Source organism: Xiphophorus hellerii, chromosome 5, assembly GCF_003331165.1.
Source record: "Xiphophorus hellerii strain 12219 chromosome 5, Xiphophorus_hellerii-4.1, whole genome shotgun sequence".
Taxonomy (NCBI): Eukaryota; Metazoa; Chordata; class Actinopteri; order Cyprinodontiformes; family Poeciliidae; genus Xiphophorus; species Xiphophorus hellerii.
In genome coordinates, this window is record NC_045676.1 from 27,492,438 (window position 1) to 27,518,842 (window position 26,405).

Below are 26,405 nucleotides of genomic sequence, written 5' to 3' on the forward strand. Positions count from 1 at the left end.
CATATCTTTTCATGTCTCTTCGGACAGGACTCCGAACTAGAAATGGAACAGCTCTATGCGAATTACTCATGGTTGAAGAACATCCATTTGTTTGTCAGTCAATGGAGTTCAGCCTTACTGGAAACCATTAAGGATCAGCCTGCGTCTGTGTATGAGGAGCTCATTAAGCAGCTGCACTGCTGGGCTCAGAGAGTCCAGACAGTGACCCCATCAAGCCGCACATCCAACAATCTGATCGTCATCCATTCTACCAGTACAAAGCAAACTCTAAGTATGTGTCCCCTGTGCGAAAACAAAAAAGCTTCCTTTTCTCAAACTGCAACTTGTGGTTTCATAAACTGAAAGTCAGATATTAATATTCTGGGGTTTTGGAAACCTTTCCAAATGTTAAGTAATGTAAAACACTGAAAACTGCAAAAAAAAAAAGAAAAAAAGAGAGAGCAGTGAATACATTTGAACATCTTTTAAATTGATTTAATTTTGCAAATTTGTGTGCTGTATCTGCGTCAAACAATACATTAAACTAGATTTGTCGCAAAAATTGCACACTGTTAACAGAACATAACATACAAACCACCAAGATGCTCTTTAAGCTTCATGAAAGGTTTGCTAATGTCTGTACTGTTTGAGAAATGTACTTTGTGTCTCATGATGAATCCTCTTCCTCTCTTTCCTGTTGTTTCATCAGTGGAGGTGCTTGGCGTCATTAAGGAGGAAGTGCAATGCTTGCTTGTTGACCAGATGAAGAGGCAGTCAGAAACCCTCATAGAGGAGTTGGAGAGGATGACTGCTGAACTCAGAACAGAACCAGATGATGTGAATGACTTCTCTCAATTCGTCTTTACGGTAAAGAAACTTTTTCAAAATAAGATGTTTACACAAAAGAGGACAACATTTGAAAATAATGGTTATATCAACGTGAAATGCAGTTAAAACCTGATACTTGCGTACACCGAATACAGATATTATTTCTCACTGTCGGACGTAAAATCAGACCAAACTTCTCTTGTTTTAGGTGACTTAAAATGACCAAAGATAGGTTGCCAGGATGCCCTATAAGTCTGTTTAAGTCTCTAAATTAAAGACAATTTTGTTTGTTTTACACTTAAAAGAAAGGTTTATGAACAATAAGTGTCATTTTAGGCCATCTTTTTTTTTTACACTTTCACTGCTGTTTCATATTGAAATAAAAAGCAATGTCTCTATACATCTTTGTTCTATTTTTAAAAGTTTTTCATTTCAAGGATTTGATCTTTGTGCAACATTTATTTCTACATCTTTCTATCAACCGGCATCTCTAATTGGCAGTGGAAGTGGTAGAGGGCTGTGATACTTTAAAATATGTTGGATAAACAGGTTATTTGTTGCCCCTGTGCAGGTCAGGGAGTTGGAGAAGATGTTGGCTGACATGCAGAGGCGTTTGGAATACATTCTCTCTCTCCGTGACACAATTTGCATGATCTATAGGAAGATGACTGAGGAGGAACTGGCTTTGGAAGAGAAGGTTAGCTGACAGAGATGTGAAAATTATGCCATAAATAAGACACTTCATAGACATGCTCTCCTTTTATGTGCATAAACTTGAAAACTTGCAACGTTTGGTCAGATCTCGAAAATATTACTTTTTCATTTGCATCCGTTTGTGTTCTTATATTTAGGTGATGAGGATGTGGGATAATTTTATTGCCCATCTGAAACAGGCTGATGCCCTTGTGTCCCAAAGCCTTCCCACTGTGACCAATGCACTGGGCACAATGTTTTCATATTTGTCATATGACCTTAGAAATATAGTCCTTAAGGCCACCTCTGGGCCTTTCCTTGACCCGAGCCAGAATGCCAACGAGATGGTGTGTAAACTAAAATACATGGGTACACGTGTGCAAACACTCAGGACCAAACTGGAGGAGCTTAGTAATTGCAGTCAAACCATGCAAGGTGAGTCTAGATAAAAATATTTTGTATGAGAAAAAAAAAAGAATAGGCATCTTTAGGCCTGTCACGATAGCAAATTTTGCTGAGCGATTATTTGTCTCAAAAATTATTGCGATAAACGATAATATTGTTTGAAGATCTTTTTACACTGATTTAATGGAAATGATGTAATAATGCATGCGTTTTCCTGCCAAAGATAGATACACTTTATTTTCAAAAGAACACTAAACACTGGAACTGATAAACAAAATAAACAAAACAACCAAAAACAAAAATAAAATGGATTCTCAGTCTCCATTAACAAAAAACTCACTTGGAAAAAAAAAACTAAACAACATAAAGCCAAAGTGGAAATAAATACTGCATTCAACCAAAAGAGTGCAGATTATGAAGTCTGTATACTATGTTGCCCTTCAGTAATAATTAGATTTAAATAGAGAAGATGGGCACATCGACTACCTGATGCAATAGTTCACACTACATGATTTTTTGCTCCTATTTTTCCCCTTACAACAATCTTAGATCGTTGGTCTTTCTAAGATTGTGTGGTGTGTTACGGTAGATCGTCGTTGCCGCTCCGATCTAAATCAGAGGTTTTCCCAGACTGGGAGCTTTAACTACACCTGTTGAATGTGACATTTAGCCAATCAGAAAGCAGGGATTCTCCTCCGTGTTTTCTGATGGTAAATTACGTCAGGGAATCCCAAACAGCTGAAACGGCGCAACCGGAAGTCCAGCAGACATTGGAGATAATATGTGGAAACAACATTAATGTTTATTTAACATGCAAAGAATATAGTAATGACAAGGGGAGGAGTTGGAGCGAAATTGCTACCGCAGTTGATAAACCCGGTAACTTTTCAGCTGTTCTTCGTTAACGTGACGTAAATAGGTTATAATGATTTTTCATTCAGTCAGGACTGACACTAGCCACATGCATTGCAGGTAGATTATAGTAAAGCATTGATTAATACCTGGTTTTAAAATTAGTTAACTGAACTTGTAGCCATTATTTTGTGCCCATTGTTGGACACCACACCGCAGGAACGAACCGATAGAACCGTTATACCTAGGATTTCTGTCGGGTAATGTGTGGTCTGTCAGGTTTTGAAAATGGGCCGACAGATCTGAGATCGTGTAGTGTGCTCTGGGCTTTACACTAAGGAAATGAGGAAGGGAGGCACCGGAGTTGAGCCTTTTTTCATTCAGTCTCATTAGCTGAAAGAGAAAAAGGTCGGAAGAGACGATAGTGCCGATAATTAAAATGACATCGATAGCTTTAATTTATCGTACGATTAATCGATTTATCATTTATCGCGACAGGCCTAGGCATCTTTAATAGTTACTCAACTAATTGAGAAATAGATGTTATCAAGTTACCAAACCTCTGACTCTTTGTGCGTCCCATTAGAGCAGCAACTGGATCTAGCTAGTCTGGCAGTAGATGTTAAGAAAATCCTCGCCCGTGGAGAGCTGTGGCAACTTAAAGCTGAGTGCACTACGTGGATGGAAGAGTGGAATCTACTAAAACTCAGTGATGTAACCTGTCAAGTCATTCATTTTTACCTTATTACCAGAGAAAATGAAATAGCTACAATATAAAATTTTTTATTTGATCTACTCCTTAAGTAAATTGGAATGTTCTTCAGACTTAAGTGAATTTGTGATTTTTTTCTGGCATCTGTTAATTTCTTTGGAGCTTAAATAACTTGAATAAACCTACAACAAATAACGTGTGAATGTAGTTTAGGCCTGTTGTAAAGCATTATTTTAGGAATTTGAGTAATTTTTTCTATGAGAGTATCAATAGGTACTGATAAATTAGAAAATATGATTAAATGCAGCTACCGTGCGCAGTTTAATGACACAAATCAAACTTCTATACGTGCCTGGTATCCTAAAGAAGTGTATTACAAATGGGTATATTTCTTAAGAGCAGTATTTGTTGTTGTGGGGCTGTGACTGCTGTGCCATGCAGTCACAGCCTTACAGTTACCTAAAAAAGAAGTAATAAATAGTTCTTATTGCTAGTTTCATTATTATCACAACAGTACTACAAAATATAAAACTTTTAACTCCATCCCTACCTGTACTCTAGAAATCCTTATTATTCTATGATGCTTCATTTATCTCCTGGTTTGTTTTCATTGTTAGGTTTCAGTGCCACAAGCTATGGAGAAAATTATCCTTTGGAAAAACCAAGCACTATCTTTGACCAGTATCATCCCTGCTAATGATGCAGTGCTGGAAGAGACTTCAAGAATCTTGAAAAAGCTAAGCCACCAGGCTGAGGTCTTGGCAAATCTGAAGAAGTCCATGCTTAAGGAGAAACACTGGAAAATTCTTCTCCAAGGTTAGTGACTTTGTTTATGTATGTTTTACCACATGAACCACATCTTATACAGTGCTTTGCAAAAATAATAATTTCATGTGAATTTTTTCACTGCTCACTATTGCTTTTTCCTACTACGATAATTGATTTTGGGGGGGACTTAATATAACAGAATAACACTAAGTTGCGCATAATTGTGAAGTGGAAAAACAAGAATATGTAGTTTTCAGCATTCTTTGCTTATTGAAATTGAGAAAAATGTACCATGGGTCCATATTAAACACCCTTGGTCAATACTTTGTAAAACCACCAACATTTGCCCTTCTGACTTTTCAAGCTAGCCATGTTAAATGGACAATCTCTCTAGGGCAAGTGTGAAGAATTGTCTCACATCCTCTGGATTTAGATACAATCTTTGACTTTTCCATTCCAACACAAAATATGCTTTGATCTATACTACTCCATTGTATTTTGACTGTATGTTTAGGTTCATTTTCCTGCTGAAAGAATTGTTCTACATTGAGGCTATTTTGACTTCTGCAAGGCTTGTGTCAATCCATCAGAAGGACTCTTTTGTTTCTTTATTTTAACAATGGCTTTCTTTTTGCTGTTTGTTTTCGAACATTATTATTTACTCATTTTTATGATTTTATTTTAAGGTTGCATTCATTTTTACGAGAGGTTATATGAGTCATTTTAATAAACACCATATCTCTAAGGTTTTTATTTGTTAATTTAGAAAACACTGCATCATTTTTTCCCACTTTACAGTTAAGTACTACTTTGTTTTGGTCTGTAACACATAACCGCTGTAAAATACACAAGAATTTGTATTTGGCAAAATGTGGAATTGTTTAAGGGATGTAAATACTTTTACAAGGTATATATGATTCCAAGAGTAATATGAAATATTCATAAAAAAATTTTTGTCACACAGACATGGGCCTCCTTGATGTTCAGGAGAACAACCTGACTGTCGGTACATTCATGTCTTTTTTTGACTCTGAAACCCACCAAACACTTTTAGAAAAGGCAAGTAAATATTTCAGATTATATGCAGTCTGGTACAGTAGTGATTGCATGGCAACAAAGGACAAGATAACATGTTTTGGAAATCAGGCTTAATAATTACTTAATGTAAACCATCCTCTTTTTTTTTTTTTTACTATTATCAGACATGCAGGGACGCACAAATAGAGAGAGACTTGGAGAAGGGTCTCCAAATGCTTTGTTCACAATGGAAACAGAGACTCTTTCAGCTACATGAGTTGGTTCTCCCTACTTGCCGTCATTGTCGGACTTCAAGATGCTTCGAGGCAGAAGAGATGTTCATAGGATCCATCCGGTTAACTGTTAAAACCACCCAGCAATGCTTCTGTAATGGTACCAGATTCTCCATTGTTGGTATGGCCAAATAAATTTCACCATTTCGGTATTTCACATGAAGACTTTGATTTCACTGCTTCTATACCTCAGGAGTTTACGTTACAGCAATATTCTCCTACTTTCTCTCTAAGGCCTAGAAACATACTTTGCTGACATACAGAAGGATTTGATAACACTTTCCACTATGATGAAGTCCCCACACAGTGTTGAGTTCAGGCTGCAGTTGAGAAAATTGGCTGAGTCTCTAAAATTTCTTGGTGAAGTAGTGATTAAGAAAGTATTTTAAAAGATTTTCTGTTTGTCTTCAGCTCTTTAAAATAAACTGCCTTTTTTCTCGTCATTTATAGATAAGCTGCTTGATTTATTTGAAAGATTTCAGCAGATTTGGGTCTTCCTGACAAAGACATTAATAGAAACATCAAATTGTGACCGAGTAGATCTGGTAAGTTCTAATGCGTACACAAGTTGAACATGTCTCATTTTAAAAGCTTTGTAACTAAATATTTTCATGTGGAATTTTTTTTTCAGCTGAAGCATTTTCAACCAGTTGATGAAGCTTTTAAAAAAATAATGCAATCAATCTCAACCGACCCTCACGTGTGGACATTTCTGAGCTCTGAACAAAATCGCAGATATTATGGTGAAAGCTTTTGCAAGACCCTCATGGATGGTTTGTTTACAATGGAAGATATTTCCAACCGGATGGACAAACTTTTTCAGAACTTTCGTGAGCGGTTTCCAAGATTGTACTTTTTGAGCAAGAGTGAGATAATGCAGCTACTCTCTTTTCACCCTTTGGTATTGAAACAGCAATTCTTTTTGCGCAAGTGCTTCAAAGGTGTACATTCGCTTGAAGTGGACCTTAAAGGATTGTCACATGCAAGCATTTTGGAGGACTCTGGGCCTTTATCTGAAAATCCCAAAGTTCTGGGTGTTTTTGGCAGCCTCCGGGAACACATTGCTTTTCAGCCTCCTCTGGAATCGAGCCGTGACATCGTGTTTTGGCTATGTGAATTTGAAAAACACTTGAAATTGTCAATGGTAAAACTCATAAAACAGTGCACAGTGCTGAGAAGACAGCTTGAGCCGGTCGGTCAAGAGATAATGTATGTCAGTAAAGTGGCTGACTCTGAGTCGGGCAATGCAGACGAGATGAAAGATGCACACCCATTGTTAGATTTGTTTCTGGATTTTCCACTTCAATGTCTGCTTGTGGTAGAGGAGGCATTCTGCTACAGATGTGTTCTCAAGGCTTTTCAGGAAGGAAGTCCAGAAGCGTTGAACGAGATCAAGACAAAGAACAATTTAAAACTGACAATCCTTTGCAATGTTATCAGGAATAGAGTCCTGGGCTCTGAAAATAAATCTTTGATTTCCAAATATGCAATGATGTGTTTGCGGGCCTTGGTGCAACTTGCAATGAATCATGGACAGCAGCTGTCTCGACTCATAGACCTACCAGGGGTACCCGAGTCATCTTTTGAGTGGCTAAGCATGATGAAGTATCATATCAACACAGAAAATGAGAGTCTGGATTGCAGTGATAATCCATCATGTTATGTGGATATTTTGGGTCACCATTTCCAGTACGGCTTTGAGTATTATGGACCACATGACTGGTTGTTGGTGCATACTCCCACCACAGACAAGGCAACACTGGGGCTTGTTCTTGCTTTGATGAGGTACAGGTCTGGATTTATGGGTGGACTTTCAATGTCTGGGAGAACAAACACTGTAATCCAGCTAGGAAAAGCTCTTGGACAGCTGGTTGTGGTTAAAGAGTGCTCTCCAAGCACAGCATCTGGTGTTGTTCAACGAATGTTGGTGGGTGCCATTCAGGCAGGAGCTTGGCTTTTGTTGGAATCTGTGGACTTACTATCACAAGGTGTCCTGACAGTGCTACAACAACTTCTCAGTGACATACACCACTGCTATGTGGCTGTGCAGAAAAAAAGGAATCAAAAGCTGACAAAAAAGTGTGAAACTGCACCCAGAAACACAGGTTGCATTGAGATGTTAGATCCAGAATACCATTCTGAGCTTTTAGGGAAAATACTGTTTTTCAACACAAGCTTTGGATGTGTTCTTACCTCATCTAATCAATATGCATCAAAGATTCCAGATTGCCTGCGATTTGCTGCCAGGCCTGTTTCATTAGCACACCCTGATTACAGAATTGTTGCTGAAGTGACTCTGGCTTCCATTGGATTCTTAGATGCATTGTCTTTAAGCCATCGTCTGTTGTGCCTGATCACCCTGATTAAAGATTCTGAATGCCTCCCTGATTTATTCAATGACAATCAAAGCTGTTTTCTTGTTGTCTTGCAAAAGCTCATCTCTGCCTCAGAAATATACTTACACCATGCTGTAAGGCAGCGAGAAATTTCCATTCGGGATCAAGTAAGTGATGCTGAAGAGAGTGATCCTTTGTCAGTGGAAAGAAAAGAAACTACAAAGCTTCCACAGCTACGCAAGGCTCTGTTGTGCACTCTACAGGCTTTGATGGAGGAAACAGCGATTGTCAAAGCTATTCTTTCTGTTTTGACACCGGAGCACAGAAAAGCCTCCCAGTTCTACACTATTCTCAAGGACACATTCCCTTTAGCAGTTCAGTTTCCAGATTTTCAAAAATTTATTCAAGAAAGAGAGAAAAAACAACTTCAAGATGCAGTTGTTGAAGAGCTGCAAGAAGTTCACCTCTGTTGTGACAAGGAAATAATAAAGCAAACCCTTACTCTATACCAGACCCTGAAGTTCTCTCAAACAGTCATTCTTATTGGCCCATCGGGTAGTGGAAAAACTACTTGTTACAGTATTCTGGCTGGGGCATTAAGTAGACTGGCAAGCACAAGTATAAACAGCAAAAGTACCTCAAATGGAGAAGCACAGATCATTGCATTGAAATGGTACTATGTTGACACTGTGGTCCTGTTTCCAAATGCCATGTCCCACAGTGAGCTATTTGGATGTTTCTGTGAAGAAAGAGGATGGAAAGATGGAGCTGTTGCAAAAGTTCTGAAAGATTCAGAACGATACGATCGAACATGCCTTGAAATCTTTATGGATAACATAGACAGCGAAGAGACATCACTTGCAAAGTGGTTGGTATTGGATGGAGAGCCTATAGGTCAGCCTTGCTGGTTAGATTACTTAACCACACTGTGCAGTCCCCAGGATCCACATCTGTGTATGTCAACAGGTGAAACAATCTTATCTCCATCACAATTCAGTCTGCTGCTGGAGATGACCGACCTATGTGATGCAAGCCCTTCTGTTGTGACCCGGTGTGGCCTTGTTTATTTCAAACACACTGATCTGTGGAAGTCCATATGGAACAGTGAAATGGATGCTATCTCAAAAGAGTATAAACTGGATGAAGGAGTACAGAAAATGTGGAAACGACTGGCTCAAGACCTTTTCTCCAAAACGTTGAGTTTACTTGGACAACATGGTTTAACTTCTGTCAATAATTTTGAAAGTGGATCATGTGAAAATTATGGCCTTCAAGAAATCACATCTTTTGTTAGGATCCTGCGAGCTGTTCTTCTACATTTTGTAAGGCACCCCCAAAAAGACAAAACAGGTGTGTTAATCACTAAAGATGAGCTGATACACTTGTGATAGTCATGCTGGTTTCCATTTTGTGTGACTTACCTGTCTATCTCATGTGACTATAGATGAAACCGATGACCCAAACAGCAATGCTCAAAATGAGCAAGAGCTGCTCTTCAGAAACTTTTTCTTGGTGGCTTATGTTTGGGCATTTGGTGGACATCTGCACTTTAGGTACACAAATCTTAATGGAGCCTTTGAAATGTAGTTCTTTGTGTGTTGAGCAGTTTTACATTGCTGAGTATCTCTTCTAATATTTGTAACAACTTTTTTTAACCTTTCTGTTTTTTGTTTGTTTTTGTTTTTTTCAGGCATTGGCCAAAATTTGACTTGTTAACCCGCAAGGTGCTGTTTGCTTCCAGGTACAAAATTCAAGTGCCAGAGCTAGAAAGTTTATTTGAACACTTTTTCAGTAAAGACAGTAAAATGAATCCAAATGATATGTTGTCAACAAATACCGTTACTCCAAAGGTTTGTTCATTATATTGAATCAACAATTGTGAAAATGAATAAAGCATTCAGGCTATCATCCTCTAGTTTTTGAATCTATCTATTCTTATTTCCAATTTATTACAATAGTTTTGGACATACTGGCATCTGGTGGACACAATGTTGGAGACAAACCAGCCAGTGTTGATTGCAGGAGAGCCGGGTTCTGGGAGAACTACTCTGAGCAACAGCTTGTCAAGTTTTGACCTGCCACACATTAACATTGCAGCAAGTCCACTCCTGACCTACAAAGACCTGCGCCTCATACTTAAAAATATCTGCAGACAGAAGTACGGAAAAGATGTATATTCAACAGCAAAACCTCCAAGTCTCCTTTTGTTTGTAGAGGATTTGCATGATGCTCCCTGTGGTAAGTAAAAATAATGACTGTTACATTTCATAGATAAAAAGCTTTTGAAATTAATATATTTTATTTTTGTTGAAAGATGTCTCTGGGAGAGAATCAACAGCCTTGGAGGCACTTCGTCAATGTATGTCAAAGGGAGAGATTGTGACACTTGACTCCTACTTTCTTGAGACTGTGAATTCTGAAACTGTCAGCTATTTGACTACGTCTAATATCTCCAGACTGGGTGATCGTGATCGTGAGAGCAGTGGAATATCTTTGCGACTCTCAAGACTCTTCTCCATCTTTGTGCTGCCTAGCCTTTCTGAAGATGCTATTTTGTCTTTCCATTCTGCATTTCTAAAAAGGTGGCTTAGAGAAATGCCACTAGATTGCTGTGTCGAGAAAATGTCAACCTGTATAGTCACTGCAACTATAAGTCTTTACAATGCTGTATGTGATCATTTTCATCCCACTGGAAAGAGGCCCTTCTTTATATTCTCTTACCATGACATTCAGAAGGTGTTTTCAGGGATGTACTTGTGGCAGCATGACATTCTAAACACAAAAACCCAGAAAGACAGAAAAATGCATTCAGGTTTCCTGCCGTTTGCATCAAGTACTTCAGTACCTATTCTTAGCATAATACATCTCTGGATGCATGAGTGCATACGCACCTTCGGTGACAGGTTCTGCTCAGAGAAGGAAATGAATACTTTTCTGACACTTGTTGCCAAGACAACATTAATCCACTATGGACGTGAGTTTATGGAAGGAACCCAGATGGACATTTTGGAAGTTGAAGATATACAACAATTACTTACAGTAGGTCAGAATGTTGATTCTACACAATTTCATCAGAGGAGGAGTATAGGTGGACAGTCAGACCTTCAGAATGGCCAGGCAGAATCTAGAGCATTTTCCACAGAGGAGACAAGCCTTGAAAGTTACACTGTTGGACCAGAGTTGTTGAAGCTCATCGTAGAAGAAATGACCAGGCTTGTGTGTGCTCCTGAGTTCTATCCTGCAACAGAATCTGTGAAGCATCAGCCAAAGATTAAACGCAGCTCGTATCAGCAGCATGACTTTGATGTACTACAGCAAAAGCTGCAAGCGCTCATTGATAGAGAAGTCGATGATATCTATAGCATAACAAACAGATACATTTTGCACACACAGGGAATGATGCAGCTACTACACATACTCAGGGCTTTGCTTCTACCTGGAGGCCATGGAGTGCTGATCGGCTCAGACAGAAAAACGGGACGTAAAACTGCTGTACGTTTAGCTGCCTACATCACAGGTTATGAGTTAATAGAGTTAGATTCTAGCAATGAGACTCAGTTCCATGACATCCTAAAAGAAGCAAAGCACAGAACCAAACTGAATGACATTAATACCATAATACTGGTCCATGAAAACGTCAGTCCGGCTGTGAGAGAAGAAATACTGATGCTTATGGCACAGAAGGCCTCCCCAGTGGATTACAAAGAAGAAAAACTGAGTACTCATGTTTTCAGAGTGACCTCTCTGAAATACTTAAGTCGATACCGCATGGAAAGTTGGATAAATGAAAAGTAAGTGGAAGACAAAGTTTATCACTTAGTCATTGTGCAAAATCTAGTACTTGTTCAAAGAATAAAGTCCAGCAACACACCAAACATATGCATCTTTATGACCAAAATGGGCATCTTGGTAGGACATTGTGATGCACTGTTTCCTGACACTTTTTTGTCAACGGCAGCCCAAATTTATTTAGCAACTTGAGCTAAAGTAACTCTTTTTGGCATGAAGGACAGCTTTTCCAAAGCTTTTCAGGAATGCTTTGTATCAGTTGTCTAGTCATCACAAATTAGCCCCTTTTAAACTTGAGGAAAACATGCATGCTTCTTTTTCCTGCTCCAAGCACAGCAATTGAAGCTGCAGTATGTAACTTTTACACAAATGTCCTTTTCTATATTTATTTAAACTGTCACTATGTTATGACAGTAAGGTATGAGACAGATAATCTGTGAAAAAAAAATCAAGGTCCTCCACCTCCTCCCAGTACTGCTATTGCTGTCTAAAGAAATGCTCCGCTCCCGGTCAAAAACAACCAATCAGATTCTGATTGGTTGTTTTTGACCGGTGATGGTGATTGATGGTGTCAATCACCATCGTGTACGCATCGAAAAATGTGCTATTGGTAGAGAAACAACTGCCTGTTACAGGAAAACCGTTTATCCGCCATCTGTGGCCATGCCTTAGGATTCGAGGCAGACTATGTTTTGGTGAAGTAGCTGTAGCATAGCAGGAAGCAAGAGGGAATGGGTGGGAACAAGAGTGAATGACAGCACCGAAACCCTCCTCCTGGCTCTGATTGGTTGTTTCTTACTGACTGGTGTATTTCTGCAGTTAGTACTTGGAGCATTGGGAAAAGGCACTGGAGCTTGATTTTTTTTTTTTCAGAAATTATCTGTCTCATATTATACTGTTATAACATAATGAGAATTTGAATGAAAATAAGTAGTTTTTTTTATAAAGGCTATATACTGCAACTTTAAGAGGAAAAATATTCACTTTCTGCATAGTATTTTGTAACATTTAACATATAGGATGATGTACAGATATTTAGTTGGTTGTAATGTCATAGTGCCTGATAAATGTACCTCTTTTGAACTGAGTTTCTGTTTTGTTTTAATTTAAAAAATTTTTAAAACCGCATTATGGCATTGTGAATATATATAAGTATATACAAATACATGGCATGGAATTGTTCAAAGCTTACTGGTTTTTGTGTGTGAACTCTCAACTCTGTGTTATGTCTTTCTCTGTGAACCAAAGGTCTTTTGGTAAAGATTACAAAAACATCCACGTGTTCCTGTTGATGTCTTTCGCAAAAGTCAATGATTTACCCGCAAACAAAGAAACACAGCTCTGGAGTGTAAGTGCTGAAATATTAAGTGTGTCAAATAAATTTTGTATTGTGCTGTAATAAAAAAATATTTTATGTTCACTTTTATAGATAAACAATCCAAAATACATACCTTATTTTAAAACATTTTAACAGCAACTTTATTGTCAAGGTTAAAGATGTCAGATCTATTGTATTTACTGTACATGCAATCATTAGGAAAATAAAACCAACGTCCCGGGCAAAAAAAATTTAATGTTCTGTGCAACAATATTTTACGTCCTGCATACTTTTACATTTTAGACACAATTGACCAAGGCCCTGAAGCTCAGCTGCTGTGTGGAAGTCTACCAGACATGGTCCTGTCAGTCTTTGGCAGAACTAGCTATTCAGAGCCTCAAATTGTGTCCTTTAAATAGTGAGTCTCGCCAATAGAACTCATCTAAACCTTACCATGTTTTGTTTTTTTTTGTACCTGTTTTTGCCCCTGAAACATTAACTCTTTGGTTTTATGTGGTTGTGTTTGTTCTTTTTTTTAAAGCACCCACAGAGGTCTCAGAGGATACCTTGTCTGTGGCTATGGCAGGAATCCACCAGTCTTCATTTAAGCATTCTTCTATCTTTGATAAATCTCGTCCGTTGACCCCTACGACTTATTTGGAGTTCATCGCCTGCTTTGCCCACGTTTACAACAAACTGTACAGCAAATGGCAAACCAAACATGACAGGTAACTGTTCTGCTGTATTGTTGCAGCTTTTTTTTCCCTTCTTTTTTTAAAAATCATTTTAAGGTTAAACCTGAATTGACAAAAATATGACATTGACACACTCGGCTATATAAAACATACTATGGTGTATAGCTTTTCCAGATAAAAAGATGTACTATAGAACCATTCAAACATACTGACAATTCTGATAGTTCTGACTGCAGTGTTTTAAAATTTAATATACTTACATTACAGTACATTTGCTTTTCACTAGGGTAAAGCAGAATCAGAATATTCTAGACCGTTTCAGTTCTTGTGATAATGGATTGTAAAGAATAATATCACACTTTGCTTTCCTTTTTTGCTGATTGAGAAGAACAAACAATATCAAACAAAGGAAATTGTTATGCATCAAACCAGGCATACTGTATGTTGGGTGTTACGAGGGTAAAATATTGTAAATCAGATATTTCTTTCTCTAATTGTTATGCTATTTCCTTAGTTGCCATAACATTTGTAATTATGTGTATCTTGAGAATTCTAACATTCAATTCAGGTTCTGTTTTTTCCTTAATGGAGATAAATACAATATGTCACACATGTTTTTTCTGGACTGAAACATAATAAAGTTCTATATATTTCTTCCAGAATTACTAATGCTCTGACACGCTTGGATGCTGTGAATAAAACATCAGAACTGTGTAAACAACTTTTAACGCGACTGCAAGAACAGATTGATAACGCACAGAAGGTAATGCAAAGCAATTTAATACACTTTTAATATATTTAAACTCTACTGTAGTTTTGTTTGTCATTAGAATATCTTTAAAAGTTTCTTTAAAACATTTGTTTACCTTTGGAGTTTACTCTAGTCATGAGTATAACAGAACATATGCAGAATTAGCCAGAAGTGCCTTTTTTTGAACAAAAAATCTGTTTCTCTATTCAAAAGCTTGAGTCAGAGCTCATGGATATTTTACAACGGTTGAGGGTTGAATATGAAGAAGCTGTGGAGAGACGCATTGCTGGAGAGAAAAAACTGAATCACATGGAGAAGATGATTTCACAGTTTGAAAATCTGGTAATGTTTTTTCATTTAATATCATGACAACATTTTCATAAATATAGATCTGAAGAGTCTGGTGTGTATACTGTATGTATCCAGCCCACCTGAGTCAATACTCTGTTGAACCACCTTTTGCTTTGTTAGTTTTCCCTCACACATGTATGTAGGCCAGAAAATTCAGTTTCAAACATGGAGAACTCTCAACTTTGTAAATCTAATTTACACCTCACTAATTGATCAACTCCAGTTAGAGTATGGATTGTGGAGTACTTATTACTTTAGACCAACATTTAGCTTCATACTTTTAATATAGGAGCAAGACCGTAGAGAAACTCCTATTAGTTTATAAAACTTAGTAACCCAGAACAAGAATCAAATATGTAGAACTAACATTTAGCTTTTTTTGTTACTCTTACCTTTTTGTCTTTCTTTTGGTTTTGTTGTTTGGTTTGAATTTTTTCCAATTCATGTAAAGCACTTTGAACTGTCTTGTTGCTGGAAATGTCCAATATAAATAAAGTTACCTTTACCTATTACTTCAAACTATCTTAATCGTCTCCACAACTTTCTTTCTGAACTGTCTGCTGTGTTTCTTCTCTTCTGTGTTTCTTCTCCATAGCACTGTTGTTCACGACTTTTCTCTGGTAAACCTTTCAGGTCTTCACTGAACATCTGATTTTGTACTGATTTTAGATTCTCTTTACAACTGAAGTGATTCTGAAGCAGGGATGGGTGTTTATTGTATCGTTCATCATTTGTTGTGATCAATTTCTTAGCATGATAAGAGTTTAAACAATTGTTGCCGCAATAAATTCAAGTCAATTATGTTTAAAAATGCTGTTATTGTTGGAATTCATTCTGCTATTTTTCTCCACTGTTCAACAAAAGATGTATCAACAAAAAAAATGTAAAATATGATTAAGTGCAGTTACAAATCACAATTCTTTTTGTGACTTGTGTCCTAAAGAGGCATATTACAAATGGAAATGTTTTTCAAGATCAGTGTTTGTGCTGCAGGGCGATGATTGCAATCACAGCCATACAGCTACCTATAAAAAGTAATAAGTAGTTCTTATCGTAAATTTTATCGTTATCACAATAGTACCACATATCATATTGCCCACCCACATTCTGATGGCTGTGGCTCGCACTGGATTTTATTTAGGGGTATCTGACTAAAGATGGCTGAATACATATCCACTTCTTTCCATCTCGTTATTATGCATTTTGGTCTAACAAAATTTGCTTTTTATATACGTGAAAATGTTTTGTTTAAAATGTCAGAAAATACATTTTCTTTGCAAGACACTGTATAATATTTGTCCAAAACTACATTAATGTCTTTTGTTTTGTAATGGATGCTTTGTGTTGAACATTTTTGGACATCTAGTAGTTTACGGTTGTTCTTTTTTGCTTTGTCTTTTTCAAGATACAATCAATATTCCTGGCAGGCCTTGACATTCTGAATTGCTTGAATCAAGCTGACCTGGAGGAGGTGCGTCACTACAGGGATCCACCAGAGGGGGTGGTGAAGATGATGGACGCTATGTGTTTGATGTTTAACCGTCCGGCAGGCTGGGAGAGTGCCAAGCATCTCCTCGGACAGACCAACATTTTTGAGGTGCGTGAAGGGAAAGTGTCTCGGAGTAAAACCTTCTTAATATGACACAGAATGCAATGCAATTCAAAGCAGTGCTCATTCATTCATCATCAGTTTGTACACCAATTAAACAATCGTTTTTTTGCACCTTTGTTGAATGCTTTTAGCAAAATCATTTTTTGTCCCCAGGACCTGCAGTTCTTTGACCGCTCCAGTATGACCGGTGAGCAGCTGGCGCAGCTCAAAGAGATAATCGAGAGTCCTCTGTTTGAACCAGAGGCTGTGCGAGAAGTCAGCAGGGCCTGTGAGTCCCTGTGCCGATGGATCCGGGCCATGTATGAGTGCTGCCTTTTGCAACATAACGTGTTGCTCAAGAGACAATTGGAAGCTCAAGCCGGAAGTGCACGGCGTATGCTGCACTTGTTGAAGAAGCGAGAGAGGGAGGCCGATAACCGCTTAGAGAACTACGAGCAACAGCTTCGAAACATTCGAAATGAGCTGCAGGACCTCCAACGCCAGCTGTACAAAGCTGAGGACGAAGGAGAAGACTCTACCAGATGTGCTGTGCGTGTGGCGATGCTGTACCAAAACTGGAGGGCTTTATTTCAGGTGATACAAACATGCTTTCTGAACCCACAATTTCTACAAATCGTTTTCCCAGATTTTTATTTTTTTGGCTTTTATTTGCGATGCGGTGACAGGATATTTGTCCCCTTACATACAAATAAGGGGACAAATACTCCCTTAATCACTTAAACTAAACTTAGATTTAGTTTAAGTGATTCTGGGAGTAACAGGGTGTCCCCACATCCTTAAAAAGTCTAAAATTAAAGAAAATGTATGTTGGCCTTAAATACATTAATTACAGATTTTTAAATTTGCTGTAACTATATAAGTTTTTGTTTTTTTGTTTTTTTTTACGGCGCTTTTGTCTCAGGCGCATGCTAATTTGAGTCGCATGCTGATATCATCACTCACTGCACTCTCTGTCTCAAGGCCATTAAGGCTACTGGTAACCAGAAGCTAGTACTTGCTAGTAAGTAACTAGCATTTTTGCACTTTTCATGGGTAAATGTAAATTTATCAGCTGTTGGTTGGACAACGTTTGTCTTCAACACTTATTTCTGTTGCCAACCCATACAAGGCTACAGCCAAAGACCACAAAAATTTTACAGTTTTGGTCCCCAGGGAAAACAAGCATTACTTTCGTACATTTCTATTGTGATATCGATCTTAAATTTTATTCATAATGGTCTTTAAAAGTCTTAAATTTCAGGCAGTGAGACCTTTGAAACCCTGAATTAGTGGTGGCTGATAAAACTGAACTGAAAAATGTGGTCAGTCATTGTTAATTCACTATTTAGCATTGGGTTAGATATAACATTTCACAAATAAATAAAATAGAAACTTTTCTCTCTTTTTAGGTCACCACTAATCTTAAAACTAGTTTGATGATCTGAAATATCCATTAAATCTGCAAGGAGGCAACAGTATTGAGCGGTAACAAATGTCTCTGTTATTTTATCTCAGAAATTGGAGTCGCGTCGTCAGAAGATACCTGGTGATGCTCTTATTCTTTCGGCCACCATCTCATACTTAGGACCGTTTGGGGCTGCTGTACGGACAGATCTAAAGGACAAGTGGATGGAACTTTGCCGGACTCGACATATTGACATAAACCCCAAGGACATCAGAAGCTCCCTGTTTACCGACGGAGGCACAGAAACCATTACTCCCCCTCCTGGGTTTCCCATCCCCGTGACTGAGAATCTGACGCTGCCTCTGGGTTGGCTTTTAGAAATAAACGACTGGCAGCTTGAGGACACATTCTCGACCAGACTCAGAGTGAAGCTGTTTCTATGGGGCTACAACGAGGCCTGCATTTTCCGCTGGCCTCTTCTGGCAGACTCTTACCAACACTTCCAACTGAGCTCTCAGAAGTGGTTCACAAGACGTAGGTCCTCTCATTGTTGAACTTATTTCTGTTTAACCTGAACTAATTTAATTCGAGGAGTCACAATCATTAAGCACACAGTTATTTTAATTTAATGGCATTTACATATTTGTGATTGGAACAAAGCACTATAAAGAATTTAACACCTTATGTTTTCGGATTTAAAAAATCTAACTATATTTATTTTTTGATCATCTTATTTGCCCTTTCTTATGGAGGGAATGGAGTGCTTTTCAAAAGTATTCATACCATTTGAACATCTTAACACTATGTCCATTTACAACAACAAACATCAGTTTTTTTGCTATTTGTGAACATTGACTTTCAAGTCGTGCCACACACTCTTAATTGGACCGAACGATATGCTTTGATATGACTTCAAAGTTAATAACGGCTCTGTGTGTGTCTGTTGGGTAATATTCACATCACGTCTTGTCTTGTGCAATTCACTGAGTCTCATTTCTAAGTTGTTTTGAAACCTCTTCAAATCTGTGCTAGCAGTCAGTACATCTCACTTACCTCCTGTCCAGGAAGGACTGCAACTCTTGAGAAGGAGTTAGAGTGTGATATGGTGCTGTGTGCTGATGATTCAGACCTCATTGAGAAGCTGGATCTCGCTGCTGAGAAAGGTGATTTAAATAACCAAATAAAATACCTATTGTTCAAATAAAGAAGTGTTTTTCATAAGTCAAATACTGATGCAAATCTTGTTGGGTTTTTTTTTCCCAGGATTGGCTGTACTTGTTACTAATGTGGAACGTGCCAAACCTAGTCCCGAGTTTCTGGCAAAACTGGTGCCTCCAAATCGATTTTGGTTTTATAGACGAGAGCAGCCTCCTCAACCCGTTCATCCAGATTTCCGCCTCTTCCTCAGCACGCCTCTGCCTGTCAGACTGCTTAAAAGGGGTAAGAACGTCTGCTGCAGGTGTTGCACTTTTCATGAGTAAATGGAAATTTACCCAACATTTTTGCACCAACATTTTTTCCTACATTTAGGCCTATCACGACAACAAATTTTGCTTGATGATTAATTGTCCCAAAAATTATTGCGATAAATGGCAATATTGGCATTTTGAGACCATAACATATTGATAATAGAATAATGATGCAAGTCCACCCTAATGTAAAAATAGCTGGTAACACTGGAACTGGGAGGTATTTTAAATATCCAAAATAAAACAAGACAACCAAAAACAATAAGTAGAAATAAGAACCACAAACAACTGAAACCTTAATTAAAATGGATTATAAAGTTTCTGTTTACAGAAACTGTAAACAGAAACAAATTATAATCTGTTTATAATGTTGAGTTAAAAAATGTATCATGAAATTAATTGATTAATTGATTATTGCAAATGGCTTCCTTAAATTAATATTAGACTAAGTGTGTGCAGGCATTTGCTTTGATGGCTGGCTTAGTAATGTAACAAGAACCTAGTTTATTCATGTTCTAACATGGATTAAATTCCACCTCCTGAGCTGTTTCACATTTTATCAGGTAAGATCAAAACATGAAAACGCTCAAGGCATGCGAGTACTTTTACATAGCGCTGTTTTTATAAGCTGAATCTTGAAGGGATGATAAAATTATAAGGATAAAATTATAAGCTACAACCCGACATGGATGCTGAGCAGGAAACAGGTTGACTTTGAGGCGATGACCTCTTCCTGCGCATTTAAAAGTAATAACTCAAGGTTTCATTTACTCCTGTTCCCCAGAGATCGATCCGTCCATCTTCGCTGAAGTGCTTGTGGTTGACCTTTCTCTGAGCTCAGAAGAAATCCGGGAGCTGCTGCTGACACAGCTGCTGCAGTCTGATTGCAAAGTGCTGCTGATGCAACACATGCGATTCCAGAATTACAATTGGTTCCTGCAGGAGAAACTGGTCTCAGCAGAGGTGACTTAGGCAGACTATTTGTTTCTGGGTGTTTCTGTTGTGTTGGATTATTGAACATTTTACAAATTTAGTCTTGGAAGTCTTCAACTCGTGGATTGAGTTATTTATTTAGAGGTCAAGCTTTAATCAAGGTTAAAGTAGAGATGCACCGATCTGACACTAATATCTATATCGGTCCCAAAATTGAAAAATGTGTCTATTCAGTCTAACTCTATGCTTTGTCAGGGTTTCCCCCAGAATACTTGCTAAGCCTGCTGGTCGGGGCGCCGAGGCGGTCCACCAACGAGGCAACGCGTAGAGGCGCCAGCTGTGTGATTGCTCCGCTCTGCCAGCTTTAAATGCATCAATTATAAACCTATCTTTTAGCAATACATCTGCTCTGCCAGTGAAATGTTCAGAGCAAAAGAGACACTTGCAATCAGGCAAAAAAAAAAAAAAAAAAAAAATATATATATATATATATAAATATATATATATACAGTATATATATAATTGAAACAAGCAACGCTTAACCTGGCGGTGGGGGCTATTAAAGCGTGGCGGGCCGCCAGGCTTATAACACACTGGGGGAAACCCTGCTTTGTGCTCTGAGCGACATCACGATTTATTATTTTTTTCTAATTGCACTTTCTGAACCATTTGAGTTTGAGTGTATTTTTTACATATTCGACCAAGATAGTCAACCTATTGGTTTTGTCAGTTTTTAGTTCATCATTTATTTCACATTGGCTGTTCTACACTTAATTGTACTGACTAAACAAATTAAAGTTGTGTTGCTTTTACATGTTTGACCAAGTTTGTGAAGGTATTGGTGTGTTTAGGTGTGCTGAACTAGTGCATGGTTAGCAAATTTGTAATTCAGTACATTTATCTCTGTTTAAAGTAATTTGTTTTAAATTAATTCAGCACTGATTTTCTGTGTCGGATTGGTATCAGCTGATATTAAACCTTAGACATCTGGGTAAGAAGTGAGAACCCCGGATCAGTGCATCCCTAGTTTAAAGACAACCATTATGCAAACAATCATGTTAAATACTGATGAATTGTTATTCTGTTACTTTGTATTTGTACTGAATGTTCTAATTCTTCTCCTAGGAAGGGCTGATAGACTACATTTTACAGAGTAAATGTTTGCTGTTCAAAGATTCAAATTTTCTACCTCGTTTGGATGTCTATGAAGAAGAAATGGAGACTTTGCACGATGAGAAGAATAAGTTAAGAGAAGAGCTGGACTACCAGGAGTCCCTGTTGGCCGACCCTCGTCTGTTAATGAATCTGGGCGCCGCCCTCTACCAGGCCGTCCAGTCCGTGTCCCGTCTTTCTCCCTCATATTACTTTTCCCTGCAAAAATTCCGGAAAGTTATGCAAGAGGCTTTCAATGAAAAGATCAGGGCATTAACATCATTTCCAACTGGGAAAGTGGGAACGATCATGCTACCAGAGGTTATGAACACGATGGCGCACTACCTGCTGCTAAACTACAGACCACGTCTGTTCAGGAGACACTTTGCCGTTTTGAAACTGTTGGTGTCCCTGGAAATACTCGAGCACAACCAGCTTTGCACTGAGGTAGAGAAGGTGATCTTCCTCAGGGGTCTCAAAGACATTGAACACAGTGATGCTGAAGTAAAATCCTTAGACCTACCCAGCTGGATACCTTCAAATGTTCACTCAGAGCTAATCTTGTTGGAGAAGATTCCCTGTTTCAACAAGCTAATCGATTCGCTCCGCATCGCTCCCACACAGTGGCAGGAATATCTGTGCTTCACTTCTTCTACTATAGTAGGGAACGTTCCGCGTTGCTCTCACTCTCACCTTTCGCTGCTGCAGAGGGCTATCCTGTGGAAAACCATCCGCACTGACTGCCTAAAGAAACTAGGGGACGCTATGAATGCCTGCTTGCTTTTACTGTCTTCCAAAAAAGCAGCAGCTCCAACCTTTGGGGACCCAGATGTTCTCTCAGAATATCTGAGAAGATTCAACTTACCCATCATCTTTACACTGCCAAGCACAGAAGGAGATATGAAGATAAGCATCGATCCTCTTGATTTCATACGTCAGTTGGCCCACAAAGATGGAAACAAAGAGGTGAGCAGACAAACATGTAAAAACGTTACATCCTGCAGGATGTATCCTGTCTTCCTTCATGAGTTGCTCTGTGTTAGCGTATCATTTCAAATCCCAATACGTTGGGTCAAAATTTATGGCTTAATGTGACAAATGTGAAAAACGTTGAAGGGCTGTGTGAATACTTCTGCAAGGCACTGAGTGCTTCGTTAAAAAGTTCTAATTTCTTTCATTTATTTCTTTCACACCTATTTTGGTCCAGGTAAGAGTAATTACGTCCGGGGGACTGTATGGTAAAGAAGAAATCCTTTTAATGTTGGACAAAGCCAGCAGTGAGGGCCATTGGCTGGTCTTCAACAACTGTCACCTGTTGGAGAAGTGGGACGGCGAGGTGCTGGTGCGCCTCAGACAGCTGTTACCTTCCCTCGGAGGTAAAGTCGTTTGGCCGTTTCAGCAGCAGTCCATTTTATGCCTGAATTTCCCCACTCTGGGACAATAATCACTATCCCTTTCTTTCTTTCTTTTTATTTTTTGTTTTCAGATCGTGACATTTCCATTTCTTATGGTAAATAAAATAAATACAAAGCTGTAGAAATGACTTCAGTAAAAAAATAAAATAAAAAAGCAGCCTTCATTACTTCGCACATGACATTCTTTTTCTTCTGTCTTTTTTTGTTTGTAAGAAGTTGAATGGAGCATACAAAAGCCAGAGGCATGAACCATAACTGGTGTTGCATTTTGTGGAACTATAGATAAAAATTACAATAGATTGAGTCCATGAATCTTGGTAATAAAGTGGAAACTAGAATCAAGTGGCGTCCTTAATGTTTTATTATTGTTCATTTCACATAAACCTTCTAAATTATTGATGGCAAAAAACTCTCAATAAATGTTCTCAGTGTGTTTTATGACATTTAGCAAATAGAAATAACTTTCTAAACCAAGAAATTTGGTCTGATTTAACTTCAGATAGTGAGGAAAACATGCGTATGTGTGTTTCTAATCAGTATTTGTAAATGTATGCTTTCAACTGTACTGTTTGATACATTTTTTTAATTTATTCCAGTGTTTGAAAAATAATTTTATCTTAAAATTGACTGTGAAGGTTACTCCTTCCATTCTGTGAATATCTGCTATCTGAGCCTATTTCTGTTTATTCTATTGTAAATTCAGAACATATTTAATTGATATTGTGGCCAATCCGTCTGTTTTTCTATCCACATGTTTCCATGACTTCCAGAGGAGACAGCCGCGGTTCATCCATGCTTTCGGTTGTGGTTTGTAAATAAAGAAAATACAGCCAAATTTCTACCAGGTATAGTTCATATATATTTAATGATGGTCTGTTTATTTATGAATATATCACAGTAGCTGCCATTCAAAGCAATTCTTCTCTATAACCATCCATGGTACTTGGCCACAGTTATTTTTTATTGTACCGAATCTATCCTCTGTCATCAGATTATGCACTTTGTGAAAGCTGTTGTTGACTAATGGTTGCTATTTCTTACTGTTTTATTTAAAACACAAGTTTTGTTGTCATAAGGAGTATAATTTTATTTACATTTTATTTTGTTCACAGTCAGAGTGAGAGTGGGGGCCCTACCGCTGTGCTTTGACTCCCCCTCGAATCTGAAAGAGGAGCTGAGCGTTTCCTTCAGACAGGTTTTCTCAGTCAGTCAGCATCAGTCGTGGCCACATGTCGCAGATGACAACATGAAGGTGCTTCTCCGCTGTGCCATCTTTCATTCAGTTCTAATGCAGAGGCAGACCTATAAATATTTGAGCTTCGGAAGAACATATCACTGGTAAGTATCAACTTCGTAATGAAAACGGCTAATTTTTTCAATTCTAATTGTGCTGTTTTGTTTGTTTTTTTAACTTGTAAGCAAATTTCAAATTCATGAACTTTTTTTTAATACCTTTTATAAAGGTGTCAAGATGACCTCATTGCTTTATTAGATGCATACATTTCCTTCACCGGTCAGTGCCATGACAAATGGAACGCTTTACGCTACATAGCAGGTAAGGCCTGGAAGAATACCACTGTCTCTCTAGTTCACAGCCCGCTTTAACTGCGTGTTGCTTGTATTTGTAGCCGGTGTTGTTTACGGCGGCCACATAATAGACTCTGCAGATTCAGAGCTGGTGGAGAGTGTCGCCAAGTGTTGCTTCACCGTAGAGCCGTCCCTTTCAGGCAACGGACCGGCCATCCTTTCAGAAATGATCAAGGGCTGTTCTCATTATGGTAACTATGTAACCTTATTGAAATGTCATTAATAGACTTTAAATATTTAATATTCTTTCGCCGTTGAGCAAAAGTATTTTCAGTCTTTTGAAATTTTACACATTTTGTCTTGCTACACCCATGTAGTTTATTGCTGTGTTTTGTGATATTACGTGATTGACCACTGCGTGTGAAACGAAAGGATAGTGAAACGTGTTTTTGGATGTTCATTTTGTGCACAATTATTAGGCAAGTGAGTATTTTGACCATATCCTCAATCATTTTTATGCAGAACAATACTTTTACGTGCATGCTAGTACTCCTGAGTGTGTAGACAGTCAAGCCGTTAAAATTGAAAACTTTACGACATTGTTGTCTTCTTCACCTGACGTGAACCCATTTGAGAACTCATGGGCAGATTTCCAGTGAAGGAGACAGTCCGCCTCTCTGGGCAGCACCTGGGACTGTTTGGGTGCTGCGGCACAAAAAGTTAATCGTCAACAGATCGAGAAACTGACAAGACTCCACAGATGAATGATTTATCACTGTTATTGATACATTTGTTAAATGTCAAATGTTTATTGGAAGATTTTCAGTTGTTGTAACCAGTACAGCATTGTAAAAATACTCCCAAAAGTACATTTTTTTCCAAAACTTTACTAAAGGAAATGTAGCTAGTTACCTCCCAATTCTCTGAACACTAACTGGATTTCTGGCATTTAAGAGCAGACCTACACTATGATACTGCCTCTGCTGTGTTTCACTATGGTGGATTCATTAAAATTGTTTAGTGTTACTTTTCTGCCACACATAGTGTGTTGCATTTACTACTTTGTCACATAAAATTTTCCTAAAGATATGAAGGTTTGTGGCTTTAAAGTGACAAAACAACTTCAAGTTTTGTCAGCTGTATTACTGTTGCAAAGCCCTCTCTATATAAAGTATTATAAACGAGCACAGCTCAAATGTTAGAAGAGTCTACTTAAATAGCTTAGACAAGAAGTAAACATATTAAAACTATTATAGTTGTGGAAATATGCTCAGCATTAACACAATGTTATTGTCTTCCTTTCTTAGATTTGCCAAGCCTGCTTCATGTTTTGGATCGACGTTTTCTGGATTTGGCCATCAGCAACCTGGTGGTGCTCGGCTTCAGTGCCGATGTGGCCCCTGAAGTTGACAAAATCAATAGCCACAATCTGAACCTACTCCTTCAGGGGTCCCAATCACCGTTAGGGACAGAGAGGAGCTTCAGCCCTACTCAGGATCTGACTGTCAATCTGCCAACGGACATAGCAGAACAGAGACTCCAAGATCTGAAGAATTACCTCACACGCAAGAAAGACGGCAGAATTAAAGAAGAGGCCGCCTTTTTTCGCAATCCCGTCCGTGACTTCCTCCAGGCCGAATGGGATGATCTCATTGATTTAGTGTCCTTGCACCTCTCACAGCTCCAGCAGTCTGATCAGTACACTGCGTTCTCTGCCTCCCTGTTGAAGCTCACCGACTTGTCTCGGTTGGAGGAGAGGGCAAAGCTGCTCAGTGCTTACCTTGGCTACGACGGCGCCTCACATCCACCAGATGCTTATCGACTGGCGGCTTTCAGAAAGCCCAGAGGCTTTCTGCTGGCGTTGATGCGAGAGGCTGCCCTGGAAAATTACAAATACGTCAGCGATATAATACTACATTTTCAGGTTGAGGAAAAAGGTTTCAAATGTAGTGTAGGATTTTTAAAGTGAGTTTCTTGTCTTTAATGTATTGCCACACATTCAGGCTGTTAATTCTGAACACTTCAACATAGGATGGTGTTTATTCATTTATTCCACACTTTATTCGTTATTTATTTTACTTTTTTTTCTATGTTCTATGTATATGTCACATTAAATCTGCAGTGTG

At 38.3% G+C, this 26,405-nt stretch overlaps 2 protein-coding genes across 3 annotated transcripts in view; both read left to right on the forward strand.

The window, feature by feature from the left end:
• LOC116719840 (extracellular serine/threonine protein kinase FAM20C-like) overlaps nt 1-26,405 on the forward strand; it is a 44,498-nt gene that overhangs the window by 14,080 nt on the left and 4,013 nt on the right. The window lies entirely within an intron of this gene.
• The window catches only part of dnhd1 (dynein heavy chain domain 1), a 32,795-nt gene that overhangs the window by 4,758 nt on the left and 1,632 nt on the right, over nt 1-26,405 (forward strand). Inside the window, exons 10-42 of the mRNA XM_032562582.1 lie at nt 28-271; nt 689-846; nt 1,379-1,504; nt 1,659-1,935; nt 3,344-3,471; nt 4,087-4,285; nt 5,202-5,296; nt 5,440-5,668; nt 5,782-5,907; nt 5,998-6,092; nt 6,179-9,233; nt 9,328-9,436; nt 9,574-9,733; nt 9,842-10,121; nt 10,198-11,674; nt 12,921-13,020; nt 13,294-13,408; nt 13,532-13,718; nt 14,346-14,448; nt 14,650-14,778; nt 16,193-16,384; nt 16,553-16,972; nt 17,894-18,317; nt 18,848-18,946; nt 19,047-19,223; nt 20,037-20,215; nt 21,311-22,303; nt 22,545-22,713; nt 23,523-23,597; nt 23,865-24,090; nt 24,216-24,307; nt 24,381-24,530; nt 25,587-26,203. Of these exons, the coding sequence (XP_032418473.1) occupies nt 28-271; nt 689-846; nt 1,379-1,504; nt 1,659-1,935; nt 3,344-3,471; nt 4,087-4,285; nt 5,202-5,296; nt 5,440-5,668; nt 5,782-5,907; nt 5,998-6,092; nt 6,179-9,233; nt 9,328-9,436; nt 9,574-9,733; nt 9,842-10,121; nt 10,198-11,674; nt 12,921-13,020; nt 13,294-13,408; nt 13,532-13,718; nt 14,346-14,448; nt 14,650-14,778; nt 16,193-16,384; nt 16,553-16,972; nt 17,894-18,317; nt 18,848-18,946; nt 19,047-19,223; nt 20,037-20,215; nt 21,311-22,303; nt 22,545-22,713; nt 23,523-23,597; nt 23,865-24,090; nt 24,216-24,307; nt 24,381-24,530; nt 25,587-26,203 (11,205 nt within the window). The remainder of the gene's footprint in view (nt 1-27; nt 272-688; nt 847-1,378; nt 1,505-1,658; nt 1,936-3,343; nt 3,472-4,086; nt 4,286-5,201; nt 5,297-5,439; nt 5,669-5,781; nt 5,908-5,997; nt 6,093-6,178; nt 9,234-9,327; nt 9,437-9,573; nt 9,734-9,841; nt 10,122-10,197; nt 11,675-12,920; nt 13,021-13,293; nt 13,409-13,531; nt 13,719-14,345; nt 14,449-14,649; nt 14,779-16,192; nt 16,385-16,552; nt 16,973-17,893; nt 18,318-18,847; nt 18,947-19,046; nt 19,224-20,036; nt 20,216-21,310; nt 22,304-22,544; nt 22,714-23,522; nt 23,598-23,864; nt 24,091-24,215; nt 24,308-24,380; nt 24,531-25,586; nt 26,204-26,405) is intronic.